Source organism: Vulpes lagopus, chromosome 5, assembly GCF_018345385.1.
Source record: "Vulpes lagopus strain Blue_001 chromosome 5, ASM1834538v1, whole genome shotgun sequence".
NCBI classification, from domain to species: domain Eukaryota; kingdom Metazoa; phylum Chordata; class Mammalia; order Carnivora; family Canidae; genus Vulpes; species Vulpes lagopus.
In genome coordinates this window covers 51,234,046-51,255,740 of record NC_054828.1, presented here as the reverse complement: position 1 = coordinate 51,255,740, position 21,695 = coordinate 51,234,046, and the positions used below count along the sequence as shown (strand labels likewise).

Here is a 21,695-nt window from a genome sequence, read left to right as displayed (position 1 = left end):
GAACTCGGGAAAATGGACATTGATCTCACATCAGGAGTTTGCTGCAAAACACCGTTACGTGAGCATGGCTTTGGGGAGACAAATTGGCAACATCCATCAAAACGTTGAATATTCATATTCTTTGAACTAAAAAACCAATTTTTAGAGCTCGTCTCCACGTATTTACTCTCACGTATCTGCGCACACGAGTGTGTGTATCTGCGCTTACCGTGGCCCGGCGCCGTTTGTGAGATCACAAAACTGGGAACAAACCAAATGTCCATCAACAGACAAATTGTCCGAGAAGCTGCTGTGTGCCCCCCGGGGCCTGTGCAGCTGTGAAAGAAGGACGAGGTGAAGGGAGAATGGGGAGAATCCACAAGACGCGCGACCACCCGTGTGGGAGAGGATGCGGAGCAAGGGGAGCCTCCTGCGCTGTGGGTGGGAAGGTGACCTGGTGCGGCCCCTCTGGAAAGCCGTGTGGAGGCTCCTCCAAGAGTTAGAATAGAGCTGCCCCACGGCCCAGCAACTGCACTGCTGGGGGTTACCCCAAAGACACAGGTGCAGGGAAACGCCGGGACACCTGCACCCCGATGTTCATAGCAGCAATGTCCACAGCAGCCCAACTGTGGAAGGAGCCTCGGTGTCCATCGACAGATGATGGATAGAGAAGCTGTGGTCTGTGTATACACTGGAATATTCCTCAGCCTTAGAAACGACAAATACCCACCATTCGCTTCGACGTGGAGGGACCTGGAGGGTATGATGCTGAGTGAAGTAAGTCAGTCGGAGAAGGACAGACATTATATGGTCTCGTTCATTTGGGGAATATAAAAAATAGTGAAAGGGAATAAAGGGAAAGGAGAGAAAATGAGTGAAAATATCAGTGAGGGAGACAGGACATGAGCGACCCCTGACTCTGGGAAATAAACAAGGGGTGGTGGAAGGGGAGGGGGTCGGGGTGACTGGGTGACGGGCACCGAGGGGGGCACTTGCCAGGATGAGCACTGCGTGTTATTCTATATGTTGGCAAATTGAACACCAATAAAAAAATTAAAAAACAAACAACAACGAAGAGGAATGAGGCGAGCAGAAGTACGGAGCCGGAGCCGGAGCCGGACAGGAGGAGGCGTAGCTAAGCCTGACAGCCCGCTGCGGCCTGTTACACGCAGTGCAGCGAGCACAGCGTGAGCTCAGTAGTAGGGGGTTAGTATATGTGTTCCTGGAGGTGTATCAAAATCCTTGTGGACAGAGAAAGGAGCCTGCGTAATTTGAAGGAGCTGCCGGAAACCCTAAAAGAGAGAATCACAGTTAACGACTGTGAGCTGAAGCCCTGAGGATGAACAAATGAGTCGAGTCTGGGGTCAGAGAAAGTGCCACCAATCTGGTTTCCAGAAGGGTTCTGCTTGTACCGAATCAGCACCAAGATACTGGGTGGGCCAATCACATGTAAGGCCTCTGGCACATCTTAATGGTGACACTGGGCGGGGGGGCGGTGGGCAGGGGCAGTCCTGGCAGGACAGTGAACAAGACACCTGAGGTAATGCTCTACTGCTGTGGCATTGCCTCCAGGTGATGACGTGATTTCTATTACATTGAGCTCTTACCAGAACCAAAGGGAGATCCCCAGTGACAAAAAAAAAAAAAAAACAAAAAAAACATAAACATGCAAAGTAACCTAAAACCAGGATTGAGAAAGGAAAGAAAGCTGCAGACTTGGAAGGTAAACGTCACAAATGCGGGCGCTGGAGGCTACACTCAGCCTGCTGGAGCCCATTCCCTCTTAAGAAGGTTGAAGTTGGGGATCCCTGGGTGGCGCAGCGGTTTGGCGCCTGCCTTTGGCCCAGGGCGCGATCCTGGAGACCCGGGATCGAATCCCACGTCGGGCTCCCGGTGCATGGAGCCTGCTTCTCCCTCTGCCTGTGTCTCTGCCTCTCTCTCTCTCTCTCTCTGTGTGTGTGTGTGTGTGACTATCATAAATAAATAAATAAATAAAATTTTAAAAAAAGAAGGTTGAAGTTGTCTCCTGTTGGTGGTGAATACAGGACGACTCCAGGAAGAAGTCCATGCAGATCCATCTTGGAGGAGGGTGTCATTAATTCAGGCTTTCAGGATTCCCACAGATTACGTAAAACCAAATTAAAGATCACAATAAAGAGTTACCAAACGGGGCGCCTCCGTGGCTCAGTCGGTTAAGTGTCTGCCTTCAGCTCAGGTCATGACCCCGGGGCCCTGGGATCGAGCCCCGCATCGGATTCCCTGCACGGCGGGGCACCCACTTCTCCCTCTACTGCTCCCCTCTCTGTCTCACACTCTCTCTCTCATAAATAAATAAATAAAAATCTTTAAAAAGTCAACAGACACGTGAAGAAACAAGGTGTGATGATGATATCACTTAGGACTAAATTTAGCCTGCCATGGCAAACAAACCCAATAAAGGTGGCTTAAATGTGCATTTATTTGTTTTCCTGTAAAACAAACCGAGAAGGAGGTATCCAGGGCAGGTTTATCACAAATTCATCAGGGACCGGTTTTCTTACGGTTCATGAATCCTCTGAGATCTTGGTTAAGATCACTGTGCTCGTGATCCCAGGTGGCTCCCAGAGCCCCAGACACCCATCTTCCAGACCATTATGGAAGGAAGGACACTGGTAAAATTTTATTTATTTTTTTCTTACTGGTAAAATTTTAATTCCATCGACCACATCAGGATGTCAAAACCAGAAAAAAACAAAAAACAGGGAGTTTTAACTGGCTGACAAGAAGCCTGGCTAAAAAAATCCGTATTTTCATTTCTAGGAAGGGATGGGGGAAGCGACACTTATTGGCAACCAGCAGTCTCTGACATTGGGAGTGTGTCGTAGTCTGAATAATGAACCCCCAAAATATCCCAGTCCCAATCCCTGGCTCCTGCGAATGTTACCTTGTATGAGAAAAGGGACTTTGCAGCTGTGATTAAGTATATCGAGATGGGGAAATTATCCTGGATGATCCAAGTGGACCTTCAATGCAAACACAAGTATCCTTATAAAGGGGAAGAAGAAGGCGACTGGACTACGGAAGTAGGGACAGCACTATGGGAGCAAAAAGCTGGAGTGAGGCACGGAAGGGGTCCCAAGCCCCGGAATGAACGTGGCTCTGAGAACCTGGAAAGGGGAAGGAAATTGATTCTGCATCTGGAAAAAGCAGCCTTTCCACCACCCTGGCTTTAACCAAGTGATTGTGGACGTCTGGCTTCCAGAACTTTCCGAGGATGAACTTGGGTTGTTTTCAATCACTAATTCTGCGACAATTTGTTATAGCAGTTATAGGAAATTAATGAAGAGTGAGGGTCAGAAGAAAGAAACAAAAAAACAACTATAATGCTCCTCCAAGAATTCAGATGTTGTGATGATCAGATACTGAAAACTTTAAAGAACCTTTAAAGATGATTTAAAGATTAAAAATTCATTTGGGGAATATAAATAATAGTGAAAGGGAATAGAAGGGAAGGGAGAAGAAATGGGTAGGAAATATCAGAAAGGGAGACAGAACATGAAGACCCCTAACTCTGGGAAACGAACTAGGGGTGGTGGGAGGGGAGGAGGGCGGGGGATAGGGGTGAATGGGTGACGGGCACCGAGGGGGCCGCTTGACGGGATGAGCACTGGGTTCAGTGCCGCCTTCGGCGCAGGGAGTGACCTTGGAGACCCGGGATCGAGTCCCGCGTTGGGCTCCCCGCGTGGAGCCTGCTTCTCCCTCTCTCTGTCTCTTTCTCTCTTTCTCTCTCATGAATAAATAAATAAAATCTTTTTTTTTTTTAAAAAAAAGAAGATCAGAAATATAAGGAGGAATGATGAGCAAAAATACCCGGTAAACATGAAGGCGGAACTGAGGTAGATGTGAGCAAACTTTAGCTGGATGTGATTAATAATAATAACATAATACAAATATGATGATAGTCAAACACAAGTTGGCATCATACGAGGTCCCATTTTACACACCCACTATCTTAGCAAACACGAGAGGCCTCGAGTTGGTGACAATGCGGAACAAGGACTCCTACACGCAGCTGAAGGGTGCCCACGGGTGCAGACACTCTGGAAAATAATCTGACCCTGCAATAGCCTAGAGAAATTCTTGCATATGTGGACTTGATGACAAGTTCAAAAATGTCCCTAACACCGTTGTCAGCAACAGCAGAAACTGGAGACAAGCCAAGTGCCCCTCAGTGGGAGCATGCAGGAGTAGATCGTGATCTATTTACACAAATGGAGCTCGGCCGTGGAAATGTTGACAACACAGTCAACTGGTACGATGGGGACCAATTCGACAAACATAATGTTGAATGTAATTCCTTAAATCGCAGGATTCTCACTCTTAAAATGAGGACAATCCTAGTTTCTATCTCACAGAATTGTTATGAGGCTTTCTTTTAAAAAATAAAGTTTCATCCTTTTCCTCTTCTTTTTTTTTTTTTAAAGATTTCTTTATTTATTTGAGAGAGAGAGAGAGCAAAAGAGAAGCAGACTCCCTGCAGAGCGGGGAGCCCAACGTGGGGGCTTGATCCCAGGACCCTGAGGCCATGACCTGAGCCGAAGGCAGACGCCTGACCAGCGGAGCCACCCAGGCGCCCCCGTGGTGAGGCTTATATAAGATAATCCTTGTGGAGCACTTCGTAGATGCTCAGTAAATGTAAGGAGCAAATACTGTGATGACTCATATTCTGGGCTTCAGCCTCCCTTTGGTCACTGTGTGCAGTTAAGCTCTGCCCATGTGTAACCACTCACTCTCGCCTCTGCCTCCCCAGCGCATCTGCTCTTTTCTGCCCAAAACCTTCCCGGCTCCTCTGCCCTCCCCCCACCCACCCACACACACACACACGTGAGCGTGAGCAGCATCCAGGGCCGGTGTGACAGAGCACTAAAAAGCACGTATCCGGATGCCAAGAAGGGAATCCTGAGCACAAAGGCACAGAATATTCTTTGTGTCGCGGCCCGGCCGATGTGGCTTGTGCTTCAGAATGTGTTTGGGTGGTTCTCTTTGGCCCTTTATACAACCCTGAACGACTAATGTCTGAGCAATGCTCCCTTAGGGTTGCAACCTGGACATTCAAGTCCGACCACATAAAACAAAAAGACATCCGCTTAGGGAGACTCGGATGCTGATGGGGTCTGAATGGCTTGTGGCAAATGCATCCAGAACTGGGATTCCCGAGGAATAAGGAATGCACAGTTGGTTAGGGCAGGCTGACAAACCGCGCTAGAATCCTGGCAGCAGAAGTCTTGAGCTGGAAGCCTCTGTTTCATTGTGCCCCAGGGACTGCAGAGAAGTAAGTACAAAGTCACCCTTTGCCTCGACTTTCTTCATTTTTTCGCTCCAGGGTGGCAAGGCCGCTTGCATCTGGCTCAGGAACTGGGCGTTTTGCAACACGTTTTGGACTGCTTCCCTTTGTGTTCTCCGAGATTGCAGCTGGGTTCCTTGGCGGGAAACAGGGGTGGGAAGAGAAGCTCATATCTAGCTGCCTTCACTCTCCCCCACACCCCTGACTCTCAGTAAATGCAATCCCTGGCCTGATGCCTAATGCGGCTCTTGGGTCCATGCTTGCCAGCTCCCGGGTCCCTCCCATACTTCTGTCCTCCCTGGCTCCTGCCGTTGTATCATGCAATGGGTTGATTTGTGTTCCCCTAAAAGGTGTGTTGAAGTCTGTATTAGGGTTCTCTAGAGAAACAGAACTAATCAGAAATCATAGAAATACATACAGAGAGATGTACTTACTATGAGGGACTGGCTCGCATGACGTGGAGAACGAGAGGTCTGCAGCTGCTGAGCTGCAGGCCCACGAAAGCCCGTGGTCTAGTTCCAGGCCCAACATGCAGGCCTGAGAACCAGGAGCATCGGTTTTAGTGGACAGGAGATGGATGTATCAGTTCAAGCGGGGAGTAAATCGGCCCAGCATGCAGCCCAGCACGGGCCTTGAACTCACAACCAATGAGATCAAGATCTGAGCTGAGATCGAGAGCCAGACGCTTAGCTGGCTGAGCCGCCCGGGCGCCCCTATTATTCCCAGTTTTTGAACACATTTGCATTTCGTGTGGTCTCAGACCACCTCTTTGGAAAAGTGTATTGATTTCCATACCTCTCTAGCCCAGTCTAAAGGCAGAAGGAACCACACTCCACAGGACTGAAGCTGCTCCACAGCTGGGGCCATGGGACCAAGGATAGGGGGAGGACCTCAGGGGAGATAAGGGTGGTTCACTGTGTTGCCAACAGAATTAAGGGCCTCTCAATTATTCCTTCTGTAGGAGGAGATTTCATTAATGTCTTACTTATCCAGATTTCATTTCTCCTGGGCTGGTGAATAGGACGTTTCTTTGTCCAGATAACCGGTGGCTATACACTGCTCTTCTTGCTTGTTTAACCCAACTCGCTTTACCCATTTCTTCATTCTTCCCACTAACAAACCCAGCCTTCATCACACGGATGTAACATACTGTTCTGAAAAACAAAAAACAAAAACACAGCAACCCAGGCAGGATGCTGGGTTAGTGACAAGAGTGCTAGCTAGCTAGTGCTAGCTCTTCCCACCAGCTCTCTCCTCCTTTCCCCGCTCCCCGCCATCATGCTCTTTCCAAAGAAAAGTTTCGTTGCAGTTGTACACCACAGATTTTGCATCAGTTAGTTATTAAGGTTGTGTCTCTTAAGCTTTAATGAGGGTAGCTGTGATTTTAATTCAAGACTATGATTTATTTCATACCTACTAAGTGTCAGACCGTGCAGAGCATCAACGTGAATAATCTTATTTGATCCTTACAATTGACCTGCAAGGGAGACCATTGGGTTCAGTTGTTTGGAAACTTTGGCTCTAAATTATTTTGTTCTTAATCTCACTTAAAAAGCAATAATTTGTTTTTAATTTTGTATAGATAATATATGCATAAAATCTAAAGGCAGTGGAAAGACAGCCAGTCCTAAATGATATGTAGCATATGTGTAAACTGCACACTGGATCTTGAAGGCCTGATATGAAAAAAAGAATGTAATGTGTCTCATTAATAAGTTTTTATATTGATTGCGTGTTGAAATTTTAATATTTTGGGTATATTGGGCTAAATATAATTGTCACAAACTTAGAGGATTTAAGACTACTTCATTTTGTTCTCAGAGCCCTTTTCCTTTTGTGAATACCTGGCCCACTGACCCTATGAGCTTATGCTTTAGAAAACAATCATGCACCAGTATCTTTTAGGGTAAGGAAATCGAAGCCTTCCATATGTAAATGTTTAGTTGATTTACAGTGAGCCTAAAGCTGAAATCAATCTGGATGGTGTCTTGGGGACGCCTGGGTGGCTCAGCCGCTGAGTGTCTGCCTTCTGCTTGGGGTGTGATCCTGGGATCTGGGACTTTGTCCCGCATTGAGCTCCTTGTGGGAGGCCTGCTTCTCCTCCCTCTGCCTGTGTCTCTGCCCCGCCCCCCTCTCGTGAATAAATAAATATTTTTTTAAAATTAAAAAAAAAAAAACCCAAATAGATGGTGTCTTGGATAGGATTCCTTAGGAGCAGATCTTAAAACAGGGACTTGGGTATACATAATTTATTGAAGGAGTACTCTTCAGAAAAATAAATAAATAGGAGTCAAAGAGGCAAGATAGGAAGGCAGGATAGGGAGGGGGAAAGAGCTGAGCATGGACATCACCTAGGTGAACTCTAACCTTAGCCAGATCCATGGTGGGTGGACTCTGGAACTGTGCTGTCCAATAAAAGTTACTGCAATGTTGGGAATGTTCTATGTAACGGGCACTGTCCGGTATAGTTACCACTTGCTACACACGACCACTGAGTATTCATAATATGGCTAGCATAACTGACAAACTGATTTTTAAATTTAATTTAAATTTGAAGAGTTACACATGGCTAATGTCTACCATGTTGGACAATGGAGTTCTGTAGTATAAGCCTCAAGACGGAGCAGGGAGGAGGGGGCTGGCCCCCTGTGCTCTCCTTGCCTGTGGGCTGCCCCAGCCTTGTTGGGGGGTGGATAGGGCGTGATTCTCTAGGCAAGGTTGTTGGCAGGGGACATGCACACAGATGCGGGGTAGGGGTACTGGCCGAGTAAAGGGGATGACGCACAACCCAACGCCCACTCTAGGTTAGTTCTCAGCTGGATCATCTTGACACCTTAAGAGGAAATCTATTGGATTTTTCAGTATCTACTACAATCTTGAGGTGGCTAGCCCAGCGGCTCTAAAGAGGAAAAAAACGAAAACGACTTTGCCCCTTTCCACACCTAAGTGTCATAGATCTGAAGTTATAAATGAGGAAGCCTGAGTTCATGTTTTATTTATACCTATTACACTTGATTTATGGTGTTGGAAAACATATTCAGCTTAATTTATGCAGGAATTAACTCTGGTAAAGATTAATTTTGGATCTATGGCCCCTTCCTAAAGTATATCATCACTTTTCATAATCTTGGCTTGCAGACAGAGATGGTAGTGAGTCAAAAAAAAAAAAAAAAAGAGAGAGAGAGAAAGAAGGAGAAAAACAACACCATAAACAAAACCAAAACACTCCCAGAGAGAAACACTTTAGGTCTTTAAAATGAGAATAACAAGACGATTTAGGATTAGGATCCCTTTAGGGTTCACTGATAAAGCCAGAATTTATTAGAATTTATACAATGGTTCTTTATGTTGGGTTCAGCCATTCATAGAAGGTTTTAGAGGAAAATACATCAGACAGAAGGAATGTATTGGCACATACTTGGCACATGCTAATGCTTAATACTAAGGAATTAAAAAGTCTGGAATATTTAATCCGTATTACACTTGTTATCTATGTTACATCTTTATAGACCACCAGGCAAGTGTGTGTGTGTGTGTGTGTGTGTGTGAGAGAGAGAGAGAGAGAGAGAGAGAGAGAGAATGAGAGAAGAGGAAAGGTTTGGGAAGGAGAAGAAGATATCATATTAAAAAAAAAATCAAAGGGAGGCCTCTGGCTGGCTCAGCGGGTAGAGCATGTGACTCTTGATCTCAAGGTTGTGAGTTTAAGCCCCAAGTTGGGTGTAGGGCTTATTAAAAACAGAAACAAAAACATCTTTAAAAAGTCAAAGGGAAGCACAACATATAGCTTTGAGCCTCCAGACAGTCAAGGGAAGAAAAGGGAACAACAGACCGTCATGCCTCATACAAGAAAGTGTAATAGTTTGCCAAGAGGAATTAATTTTGTTTTTGTTTCAGAGTGCGGTCTCTTTACAAACAGAAAGCTGTCTTTATTAAAAGAAAACCCCCGAAACCCAAACAAACCCTAACATAGTGGATGATGTCTTTTTCCTTTTTTTCTTTTCTCTCGTCTTTTCTTTTCTTTTCCTTCCTTAGGCCCCAGCCGTCTTTATTGCCTATTCCTGACCCGGTTCACTCACTGACACCACCTGCCTGGGCCCGGCTGATGCCTGTGGTCGTGACCCCTGGTCATTCCGGCCTCTCCCTGTCTGAGCCTCAGGCCAGGCAGCGCCAGCAGGTGCACAGAGGAGACAAAGTGAATCGCGCACCCCCCCGCCCCGCCCTTCCCAAAGCAGATGGCACCACCTCTCCACAGCTGTATGTTTCCACAACTGTCCTTTCCTGAGCCCCTGGAACTGTGTCATCACCCTGGTGATGGGACAGCGGTGCCGAAGGACAGTGTCTGGGGACAGGGCACCAAAAAGACCTCCGTCGTTGGGGGGGGGGGTCTCATCTGTTAATTTTTTTTTTTTTACGATTTTATTTATTTATGAGAGACACAGAGAGAGGCAGAGACCCAGGCAGAGGGAGAAGCAGGCTCCATGCACCGGTAGCCCGACGCGGGACTCGATCCTGGGACCCCAGGGTCACGTCCTGAGCCAATGTCAGGTGCTAAACCGCTGAGCCACCCGGGGAATCCCCTGTCTGTTAATTATTTGAAACAGGCAGGGGCGTTCTGCGTGGCCATGTGGAAGAAATAGAAACGATTAAGGATTTAAAGTAATTTGCCCAAGGTCACGTAGCTAGTGATGGACCATAAATTCCAGTTCAGGTGGTCTGACTCCAGAGCCCAAGATGTGATCTGTTATGACTACTTACCTCTCTGTCATACCTGTAAGGGGCAGCTCTCATTTTCTTGGCTGCCTGCCTCCCACTTTAGAAGCTGACAAGTCCAGATGTCGTCTCAGCTTCCACTGCAGCTGGCATGTAGGCCCTTGACCTAGGCTTGACCGAAGAGGTTCACCCACTAGTGATTTTGAACCGGGAGCTGGTGCCGTAAGGAGGCAGAGACGGTGGAGAATCCAAAGGTACCGAGCTGGTGGTAGCGGGAGGAGCCTGCTACCATCCAAAGCTCAGTGTCCGTGGCTGCCCGTGACCTGCAGCATCCACTGTTCAGTGGTAGGGGTGGTTCCTCCCTGGCTGGGTCCACCTGCTGCCTAGCTCCCTTGTCTGGTCTCCTTCTCAAGCCTGGTTCTAATCATGTTGGAAACTCCTTGAATTACTTAATAACTCAGCAACAAATATTTATATTTATATTATTTATATTTATATTTATTTATTTATACATACATATTTTTCTTCTTCTTTTTTTCCTGCTTAATCAACCAGAACTAGTTTCTGTTGCTTGTAGCTAAGACCCCTGGCCGGCATAATATCCAAATCCGTTATCCTGAATATAGGATGACTACCACATACCCCATTCCTATCTGGAAAAAAAAAACAAAACAGCAACAACCCACATATGGATCCAGAATTTTATGAAAGTTTAACTGAGTGGAGGATGAAGGTGGCAGATTGTGTATCTTTGGGAGGACTTTCTAGCTCATCTATCTGACTACTTACTTATGATCCACTGTCGTTTGCATGGATGAATACGAGACCTTACGGTGTGTTGCCCTTAGAGTCCAGAAATGGATTTTTACCTTCCAAGTATAATTTGAATTCCAGGTCTAACTGTGAGCTTTAAACGTTTTGTAATGAATTTAGCTTTTGAGTAATAATAAGAAAAAAAAAACTAAATATCTTTCCTGCTCATTATAGGAAAAATGGCTTCCCCAAACTGTAGCACTTAACAAAAAACTAAGATCACAGGGGGAAGCTGAATTGCTGAATTATTTAATATAATCTGACTCATTAGAGTCTTGGTTTCTGAGATGGAAGAGGATATGATACTTACATAGACGTCACTGATATATTCCAAGATGAAATTCACTTTGAAGAAAATGAAATGTGGTTTGGGTGTAACTAATCTCTCCGGCCTAATTCAACAAGGGAGTTGAGTTTGCCGTTTGACGAGGGGGTTATAATTACAAGGCATCTTGGAACTTCTGGGAGAAGCTACTGCTTCCGATGGCCACGCGGTCGACTGAGATGTCAGATTATTAGACAGGAATAAGCCATACAGAGGCCAGGGGTTTGACCTGGGAAAGTCTAGACACCCTAACATGATTACCATCACTCTAATCAGATTATAAAGTAAACACACTCTCTACAAAGCAAAGAATCTGATGGGGTTATTTAGAAGATGATGAAAAGCTGCTTTCTATCTCTACCGAGGACACAACAGGAAGAAATGGGATGGTTTGCAGCATCAGAGGCTTTGGGAAGATCAATGGTTCTAAGCCAGGATTACTTTGGGGACATTTTTGGTGGGAGGGTGAAGGAGGGTGTTACTGGCATCTAGTAGGCAGAAGCCAGGGACGCTCCTAAACATCCTATAATTAAAAAAAATAATAAAAATAAAAATAAAATAAAATAATTAAAAAATAAACATCCTATAATTTATAGGACAACCTCCACAACGAAGAATTATCTGGCCCCAAAATGTCTAACAGTTGCCAAGCTTGAGAAACCTGAGTTAGACGTAAGGAAAAAACTTCTGATTCTGAAATTATATAAATAGTGGAATAGGTTTGCAGGTCCAAGACTAGTGTGAGGTGAGTGAAGCATTTGCCTTAGGCGGCAACATTTAAGTGCCAAAACCCTCAATTATCAAGATAAATAATATTAAAAAAAAAACAAAATCAATGCAAAAAAAATCCATGATGAACAATATAACGACATTTTAAATAAAGACGGGATTCAGCAGAGAAGGGATCTGGGTAGGTGGAAGTTGAAATGTTATTTACCTTGATTACTGAGGCTTGGGGAACCACCCCCGGCCCCCGGCCCCCTTGAAGCCTGTGCCTGAAGGCCAGTGTGTCATTCCTCTCATCCTAGTCCTAGCCTGTTGGATTATTAAGCGTATGCAATTATTTTAGCTAAATTGTGATTTGATTATTACTATACTGGGGTTAGTCAGGTGTGGCAAAGGTAGATGAGAAGGTCTTTCCAGCTCTAGAATTTCAGATCTTAGGGACTACATTAAGCAAGGAAGCAATCCCTGTATTAAGCTGCATAGAATTTCCCTCACATGGGTTTTTAATTTCTCTGATTTATAGCCTGGCCTTGATTAGCCAAGATCACCTTCATTATGAATGGAAATATATGAGTGGAATCCCAAAGAAATATGTGGCATTAATTGCAGTCTTAGGCCATACCCTTCCGTCGTAACTCACCCTTCCCGAAAAATAACCCTTGTATGATTTTTCCATTTTAATTAGCAAGTAAACTATTCCTGCTTTTAATCCTTTCTTCTTCCCAAAACCCACTTTAGCTCAAAACCAGCTAAGTATTCTTTTCTGGGCTCCACGGATATTGACATTATTCTATATCATTTGTCCCTTTTGTCTCTCAAAATGCCTTACATGGTTTTTGTTTATTTGTTTTTGCGGGGGGAAGATTTTAAAATTTCTCTTTCTAACTGGCCCGGGAAATTGTCTACATCTAATTGCTAAGTTTGTGTATGTGGGATATAGAGTACTTACAACATAATGCTGACCCCCTCAGAAATGCCAGATGAAAGAGTCAAAGATAATTAATTTACTATCTGGGCAGGGCAAGACAGTTATAAAAAATTGCAATAATATTACTAATTAGGAGAAATGTGGTCTTGGATCCATATCAGAACAAACACTCTAACCATTATAGACTGCTTTCCATTAATGTCCCTGGTTCCCGTCGACGCGTGGCTGGCCTGTTAGGGTACCTGCATTCAGCAAATGTACTCGTGCATGAAGTAACTGGATATGGGACCTACCACTTCCCCATATCCTGTCACTTAATCTAACTGACATATGTACAATTCCTTTTGATCTGTGCTAACCATCTTTATCTGAATGCATATCTCAACTTCCTATCTGTTATTTTTAAAAACGCTTTAATCAGAGGGTAGTGACAAGTTGGGTTGAATTATAGGGTTTGGGTTTAGGATTCTTTTTTTTCTTTTCATTTTGTTAAAAACAAAGAAAGCAACGTCAGACTTGGGCTCCTTCTTCCTACCCACGTAGTCATTGCTATTGTGATGAGCTATTTGGAATTTATTTCTTGAAAAAGGAATAAGAGGAAAGGAGGGAAAAGGGAACTGAGGAACTAAGTGGTAGATGGGGAGATGAAGGATGATTCTAATGTTATTTGAGTCGCCAAAGCTAGGCATATCCAAATGTTTTCTTCTCTTTTTCTCCTTTTTCCATTCTTTTTCGTTTTCATTTTGGGTCAGAAGTGAACAGACGTTTTCATGCGTCTGCTGCTTAAGTAAAGGATGCATTTAATTGTCTAGGATTTGGGACTCTGAGCTGCCTAGATGTGAGCTTTCCAGAAAATCCACCAGGCGAGGGCGGTGTGGAGCACTGAGTGCTTACTCAGGGTGTTGCTGGGGGTAAGAAGTCACTTTAGTATCACACATTTTGGCTAAGGACAGATCATAGCGTCTAAATTGTATGCGGCTAGGTTTTCCAAATTCACAAAATGGTGATGACAACGCTTCAAGCTTCCTTTCTAAGAAACTATATACATGAATATTAAGTGTGTGGGCTGCCTATTATTCTGTTTCAAGAAGAAAAACCCCCTAAAACAAACAAACAAAACTATGTCCCCTAGAGAATTTTAGTTAGACCTTTGGAAAGAAAATCAAATGAAACAAATGGGATGTTTGTTCTCTTTTCTAAATAGAGAATGCCTTTTCTCTAAACAAATATTAACTCCGCATATTTTTATAATCATACCGTGGTCAACTGTCTAGTTAATTTTCTTCTCAAGCTTATTATTATTATTATTTATAATAGACTCCTAAGTCCAAATAAAAGGAAAACATCTTTTTAAAAAAGTATATTGAAATGTAGCACGATATTCTGTTAAAGGGGTTCTTTATTTTTTTATTTTTTTTTAAATTTAATTTTATTTATTTATGATAGGCACACAGTGAGAGAGAGAGAGGCAGAGACATAGGCAGAGGGAGAAGCAGGCTCCATGCACCGGGAGCCTGACGTGGGATTCGATCCCGGGTCTCCAGGATCGCGCCCTGGGCCAAAGGCAAGCGCCAAACCACTGCGCCACCCAGGGATCCCTAAAGGGGTTCTTTAATCCAGCCATTGGTTCAACAGGTTTCTGTGTATAACTGGCTAAGTTTAGGTCAAAGTGAAATGATTAGGTCTTTCAAGCAACAGCTCGCAGGACTTGGACACTAAAGCTTTAAGAGATGGGAACTCTGCACAACCACTGAGAAAAACAGGGCATATTCCTACGGGTTCCATGAAGACCAGATCCAAGGGCGGCACCAAGGTGGGTACGTCGTCGTGTTTGAGAGGAGAGAGGAAGTTTGCAGAGCATTTCCATATAGAGGTTATAGCAGAAGACTGTGCTTACAGCTGGTGCTCAATAAATGAAATGCCAAGAATAAGGCCCTTAAAGGTTGTGTGAGGGCTTGACGTGAGCCGATATGTGAGGTTCTGGTGCTTTGCTGTAGCCGGTGGGTTCTCTGCGTAGTTCACGGAGCTCTGAGGATGACGACTTGGAGGTGGGGAGCGAGTAGTGTGGACGGTCATGGCTTCTAGATTATGCTTCTGAAACACCTGCTTATTTTTGTTGTTTCAAACTAGTGCTTTCAGTCCTGATACTTCCCATGTGGCCCCGTTCTAGACGGGTGGAGAATGTAGGGCAAAGTCTTTTCTACTGAAAATCTCCCCTTCCGCCCCTTGAAGAAGGTGAGGGACCTGAGTAGAGAGTGTGATATCGGGGTTAAGGCAGAGCAACCGCCATACATGACTGGTGAGGAAAAGTTTCAAATCCAAATATTTATTACGTCGTGAATACAATTATTTAAGGTCCCAAGAACTTTACACTATTCTTTTTCTTTCTCCTTAAAAATGCCATTAAAAATTTATTTATTTATTTATTTATTTATTTATTTATTTATTTATTTGAGAGAGAGAGAGAGAATGAGCATGAGCACGATGTGGGTGGGGTCAGGGAATCTCAAGTGGGATTTCAAGCAGATTCTACAGCAAACACAGAACCCAACTCGGGCCTTGATCCTATGACCCTAAGATCATGACCTCAGTCGAAATCATGAGTTGGATGCTCAACTGACCGAGCCACCCAGACGTCCCTTAAAAATGACATTTTGATTTGATCATGTAGCTATTAACTCTGAAAGAAGCTGATATTGGAAACATTGACTTGGAACTAGATTTTTCTGTTGCTTTATATTAAAAAAAAAAAAACAAGAAACCAAAGGAATAGTGTAAAGAATCTCCAGTGTGAACTTCAGCCGTGAGATCTGAACCAACGATGCTCTAGAGAGCAAAGAAAAATGGAAATATCTTCACATCAGTGTTGACTTAAACAGTAGAGATGGAGCCCTTTGCAAAGAAGCGAGACGCCCCAGCGTTTACTCGTGTGTCTGTTCTGTCCAAGTCAGTTATGCGGGCAGTTACGGGGTCCCTTTAAAAATGTCCCTGCTTCTCAGTGGCCTTGATTCTCAGGGTGAAATCTTGCGGTGAAATCTTTTCCAGATCCTCTTCCCTGTAAGGGGCTGAGTGAGAGGAATCATGGAACGTGTTTGGAAATAGAGCTTTAGAACTCCTGCAGCCTCAGAGGACTTGCTCGGGGCAACATCTAACAAAACAAATTATGAAACACCCACTGTGGAAGAAGAAGAAGCGCTCCTTTAGGGTATGGTTAATCGAGCCAATAACACACACGGAGGAACAGCCCAAAGCACTTGCGTTTCAATCTCCTGGCTCACTTACTGGGCATACTGGGCATGTCCTAACAGCCTCGTAAAACACAAGCAATTGTCTCTCATTTCGTAATTAGCATCTTGTAAAGTGGACAGTATGGTTATGGTTGGATCGAGCCAGAAACGAATTCCCACTTTTACCTGCACAGAACATAGCCTCCTCACGGGGACTAAAGGAATAGCGTGGACAGGAGAGGAGGAGCTGCCCACTACGTGAAGACAAAGCAAAAATGTTATCAGCAGCTCCTTCAAACCTTTAGAGAAGAAAATAGCAAAAGTAAGCCGGATCTTAGCTCTATGCATGATTCCTTAGTCTGCTTAGTCAGCTGCCTCCTCCTTCGCAGAAGACTGGCTGGGTACAAGCAGAGTCAGAAGAATCAAGTACCAGGTGCAAGTTTACCTTCTTTTCATAGATTATCTCATTTAATCCTACCAACCAACCACCAGGAAGATGCGACGACTGTCTCCTTTTACGGGTGAGGGAAATGAAGCACAGAGAGGGAACGTAGCTCGTCGGAGTTCACAAAGTCATTAAGTTCTGTGCTGGGGTCACAACCTGGAATTCTGACTTTGTGGTTGTGCTTCGTACCACTACACCACACTGCCTTTTCTTCTGCTAAACTCTTTTTTTTTTCTTTTCTTTCTTTTAAGGAAGATTTCTGTCCAGTGTGGGGCTTGAACTCATGACCCCAAGATCAAGAGTTGCATGTCCTACCAACTGAGCCAGCCGGGTGCCCCTCTGCTAAACCCTTAAAGCAATGTTTCTCAAGTTGGGCTCCAAAGACACATTTTCAGGGACTCTGGAATTCTGTGAGAATTAGCATTTTCTATGATCTTATCTTTTGTTTTAATCTGAAAAAAAATTAACATAAGCATGTTTGCGGAATCACATCATAATTGGGTATGGGCCTGTGTTGTAACTTCTTTTTGCCTATGTAAATTCCTGCCTCCTGTGAAGCCACAGACTTGGCGAGAGAAGAATTTAGTCATTGAGGTCACATGCTTCTGACGGTCTTATGATATACTCCACGTAAGGAAGAAAATCCCTAAATACAGTCTGTATCCCATGTTGGGGTCTTTTCCTTTTTTTCATTGGCTGCCAATTCTCAGTGGCTGTTTTATTTCCCTAATTTTTTATGTATTTTCAGTGTAGGAAAAGTGGAGATATGGGATTCTCTGCCTTCCTAATATTATCTGTATTCCTACAGTTATGATGTTGAAAAATTATGAAGATTCCGTTGGGATAGGTGCTTTAAAAGAGAAAGTTTGTCTTAAGGTGCTAAGTGAGGCCCTTGGGAAAACTGGTACAGGCTTCACATGTTTCTGAACAAATGAATCTCTTTGTGGTTATGTTGTCAAAGTGAGAAAAGAATGCCATGTCATGCCACCTAAATAATTTTGAAACAAACTTTTCATTTTGTAATATGTTAGATTTATAGAATAGCCACAACTATAGTAGAGTTTTTGTCTATTTCTTACCAGTTTCCACTAACGGCAATTCTTAATTTACACATTTGTCAAAACTAAGAAATTGATACTTACACATTATATTTATTTATTTACTTATTTATTTTTTAAGATTTTATTTATTCATGACAGACATAGAGAGAGAGGAAGAGACACAGGCAGAGGGAGAGGCAGGCTCCACGCAGGGAGCCCGATGCAGGACTTGATCCCGGGACCCCGGGATTATGACCTGAGCTGAAGGCAGATGCTCAATCACTCAGCCACCCAGGCAGCCCTTACACATTACTTTTAACTAAATTCCAGATTTTATACAGATTTCACCAATTTTTACCAATTTTTTCTGTTCCAGGATCCAATTCAGGAGACCACACTGCATTTATCTTCTAATAATTGTGTCAGAAATATTAAATAATTTTTTAAAGATTTATTTATTTGTTTGAGAGAGAGAGAGAGTGCGCTTGAGCAGTGGGAGGGGCAGAGGGAGAGGAGAAGCAGACTCCCCACTGAATGTGGAGCCTGACACAGGATTTGATCTCACAACCCGGAGATCATGACTTCAGTTGAAACCATGAGTTGGAAGCTTAAGCAACTGAGACACTCAGGTGCCCCTGTCAGAAGTATTTTAAACAAAAATCTCAACTAATATTTGATTCTTTCTTCATTCTAAGAATTAGTATGTTGCAGTTACAACAAACGTTTTATTAATATATCATGAAATAAATGTTTAATAATACCCTTTCTTCCAATTTTCAAATCGGAGTACAAATCAAAACATTTCTTACACAATTTACTACCAAATTTTACTTTAAGTATGGAAATTTAATTTTAACTAGTCTTTTCCTCTTACTATGTTTAGATAACTAGTTGGCTAGAGGGGTTTCTTTAAAATACATAAGACAAAAGAAAATAAAAAAAAATAAAATACATAAGACAGGCTATTAGGATCTATAGATAAAAAGAGTAAGTTTGATGTCTGTATAACCAGAACTATGTACAATGTGCACATCCATTCTTTGAGCTAAAAATTAACAAATTGATAAAACAAAAATAGTTTTGATGCATTACAGAACCTTCAGATGAATACCTGGACAGTAAAGCACTGTCAAATGATAATCACTCTCTGCCTGCCTCTTGATACACAAATGTATACCTTCAAACAGATATGCAGTGTTATGATAAAAAAAAGTAAAGTTTCCTTTTTTTTTTTAAGATTTTATTTTATTTACTCATGAGAGAGTAAATTTACAGAGCGAGAGAGAGAGAGAGAGAGAGAGAGAGAGGCAGAGACACAGGCAGAGGGAGAAGCAGGCTCCATGCAGGGAGCCCAACGTGGGACTCGATCCCGGGACTCCAGGATCATGCCCTGGGCCAAAGGCGGTGCTAAACCACTGAGCCACCCGGGCTGCCCTAAAGTTTTCATTTATTTCAGCAGTATTATATTTCACCACTATCACCTTTATAATATTATGAAATAAACCTCACTGAATATGTAGCTTACATATCAGGGGTAAGGTACTTAATACAGTTTTTTTTTTTAACCTTTACATGTTTTTGGTTCAATAAATAACTCGTCATATCCAGGAAAATGAATACTTTCCAAGAAGTCAAAATCACTCCTCTTCTCCTTTATATATTTTTACTGAACTGTGGCAGTTAGCTAGTGTACTATATGGCAGACAGCTCTACGCATTTATGTCTTTGCTGTCTGAATAATTCAGCTAAGTTGGCCTACCTCCTGATCTTGACCTGAACTCACGTGTCTGGGCACGGGCTATGAGGCAGCTGGTTTGGCTGGGCTTAGTGGGATGACTGGGTTCTGCTCCACATGCCTCTCACTTTCCTCCTGGGCTAATGGACTAGCTGGGTCTATCCTCCTCATTGTGATGGTAGAAGCACAAAGCAAGCCCAGGTTTTCATGCTTCCTCTTGCATCACATCCACTATTGCTCCATTGGCCAAAACAAAGCAAGTGGCCGAACTTATAATCAAAGGGTGAGAAAATATATCCTACATCCTGATGGGAGGAATAGCAAAGTCACCTGGAAAAAGGCACAGAGACAGAGACGGCTGCAAATGTATTGATCAACTACCAGCTTCTTTCAAGGATTTAGCCTTCTCGTAACAGGGGCCTATGTCACAATGTTGGAAATTCAGTACAGCCTGGGTTTGTAAGGAATACATACAGAAACATTTCAAAGCCTGAAATTGCAAAATACAGCACCTAACTTCTGTCATAAAGTTTAGCAAAAGCAATCAGTAGGGTGGAAATCATTTATTTACAGGTTTTATAGACCCGGTTAGCACTTAACTGAATCACACATGCCCACATCACTGATGAGGACTGATTTCTCAGTCTTGGACCACCTAAGAATGCCCTTTCCTTTTATATCCTTGATCATCATTCCGGAAAATTCAGGTTATTTTTCATGTGGGAATGGCAGGAGGCAGAGGGCTACATGCAATTCAGAGAATGGATTCATTCTGAGTAATAAACGTATTTATTTTCATCATGCCTATAAACATTGACTTTTTTTGAAGGATGTTATTATGTGGCAAGGTTTCAGGGTATTTTTAAGAGGTATGACAGGAATCAATTTCTTAAATAAGCACTGAATTATCACAGCTACTTTTTTTCCAAATGGATAATTCTAGGGAGGTTTAAAAAATCCTGTCTTTACTCCATTTTGCGATGTAAATAATTTAGGATAATAAAACAGAGTGAGGTGAAGATGAGTGTTATGGTCTGAATTTTTGTGTCTTCCCCAATCATATGCTGAAATCCTAATGCCCAAGGTGATGGTGCTAGAAGCTGGGGCCTTTGGGAGGTGATGAGGTCATGAAGGAGGAGTCCTTATGATGGGATTAGGACTTTTAAACAAGGTGAGAAAACTCCCTTCTGCCTTCCCCAAGTGAGAAGACAAGAAGTTGACAGCTTCACCCAACCTTACTGACACCCTGATCTCAGACTTTCAGATTCCATAATTGTGGGAAGTAGTTGTCCATTGTTTATAAGGCACCCAGTCTGTGGCATTTTGTTATGAGAGGACTAGGACAATACGGGGAAAAAAATGTAACTTTTTTGTGTACTTAGCATGACTTATGAGCTGACAACCTAGCTTAAATTTTCCCACCCCACCCGATGTTTCAAATGAATCAAGTACTCAACAACACTCAGAAAACAAAACAACAGCAATAACGACCAAAAAAAAAAAAAAAAAAAAAAAAAAAAAAGGAAGGAAGAAAGAAAGAAAGAAGAAAGCACAAAAAAATAGAAGAGGAAGTAGCTTATTTATTTGGGTTAATTAGACAAGCTGTAGAGATAGTGATGGCATCAATTGCTCATCACCTAGACTCTCCTACCCTTGGTTTCAAGATAGAATATTTTTACCATCTGGGCATTGTTCCTCAGGGTGTCATGAAAACACTAATGACTTCCCCTGAACTAGCCTAATTTGCTCCTAAATTCTTGTAATTTTTCTGTTTCTTAGAGCAGGAGTCAAATCAGGCAGAGTTAGATTGCAGATTGTCTTCTGAACCAGCAAGTCAGCCCCACATGGGGCTGGGCATGCGGGCATTTCCATCCCTCAGTACTTACCTGTCTGAGCACAGCTTACTCTCCATCAGTCCCTCTCCTGCAAGGCTGGAGGATGGAGTTCTCAGGAAGCTGACTGGTAAAGCTGCCTCACTTGCTTGTTTATTCTCAATATCCAGCCTGAGAAGTAGAGAGAGAGTGATTTAGCCACTTTTCGGCTCAATGACTAAGCTAGTCAATGAGATAATCAATTGATCCCATTGATTAATGAACGAGAACAAACTTCCAAACGCTGATGTGGACCAGTTCATGGTTTTTTTTTAATTCATGATTTACGAAACAAAGAAACAAAGCTTGCTACTGGAATGTTAACATTAGTATGGCCTGCACTTTACTTTTCAAAATTGAGGGAGGCGATGGGGATGGCACTGGGCGATATTCTCTGCACAGTAATATTTCATACGTATAGACCATAACCTGTGGTGGTTTTCTCATCCCGGGTCCTTAAAGGTCACAAACAAGACACGAGTCTTGTAAACAAACCACCCACAAAGCGAAAGGGCTGCATTTCAGAGAAGGCTCTTCCTCTGGTCTCCCATCCATCATGCTTTTGTATCTCCC

At 43.2% G+C, this 21,695-nt stretch overlaps 1 protein-coding gene across 1 annotated transcript in view; it reads right to left on the bottom strand.

Annotated features, from left to right (window-relative positions):
• Positions 1–4,520: 4,520 nt before the first annotated feature.
• Positions 4,521–21,695, bottom strand: part of LOC121491772 — a 22,651-nt gene continuing 5,476 nt past the window's right edge. Inside the window, exons 3-5 of the mRNA XM_041756946.1 lie at positions 21,138–21,254; positions 6,288–6,456; positions 4,521–5,438 (exon numbers count right to left, since the gene is read on the bottom strand). Of these exons, the coding sequence (XP_041612880.1) occupies positions 6,288–6,456; positions 21,138–21,254 (286 nt within the window). The 3' untranslated portion in view covers positions 4,521–5,438. The remainder of the gene's footprint in view (positions 5,439–6,287; positions 6,457–21,137; positions 21,255–21,695) is intronic.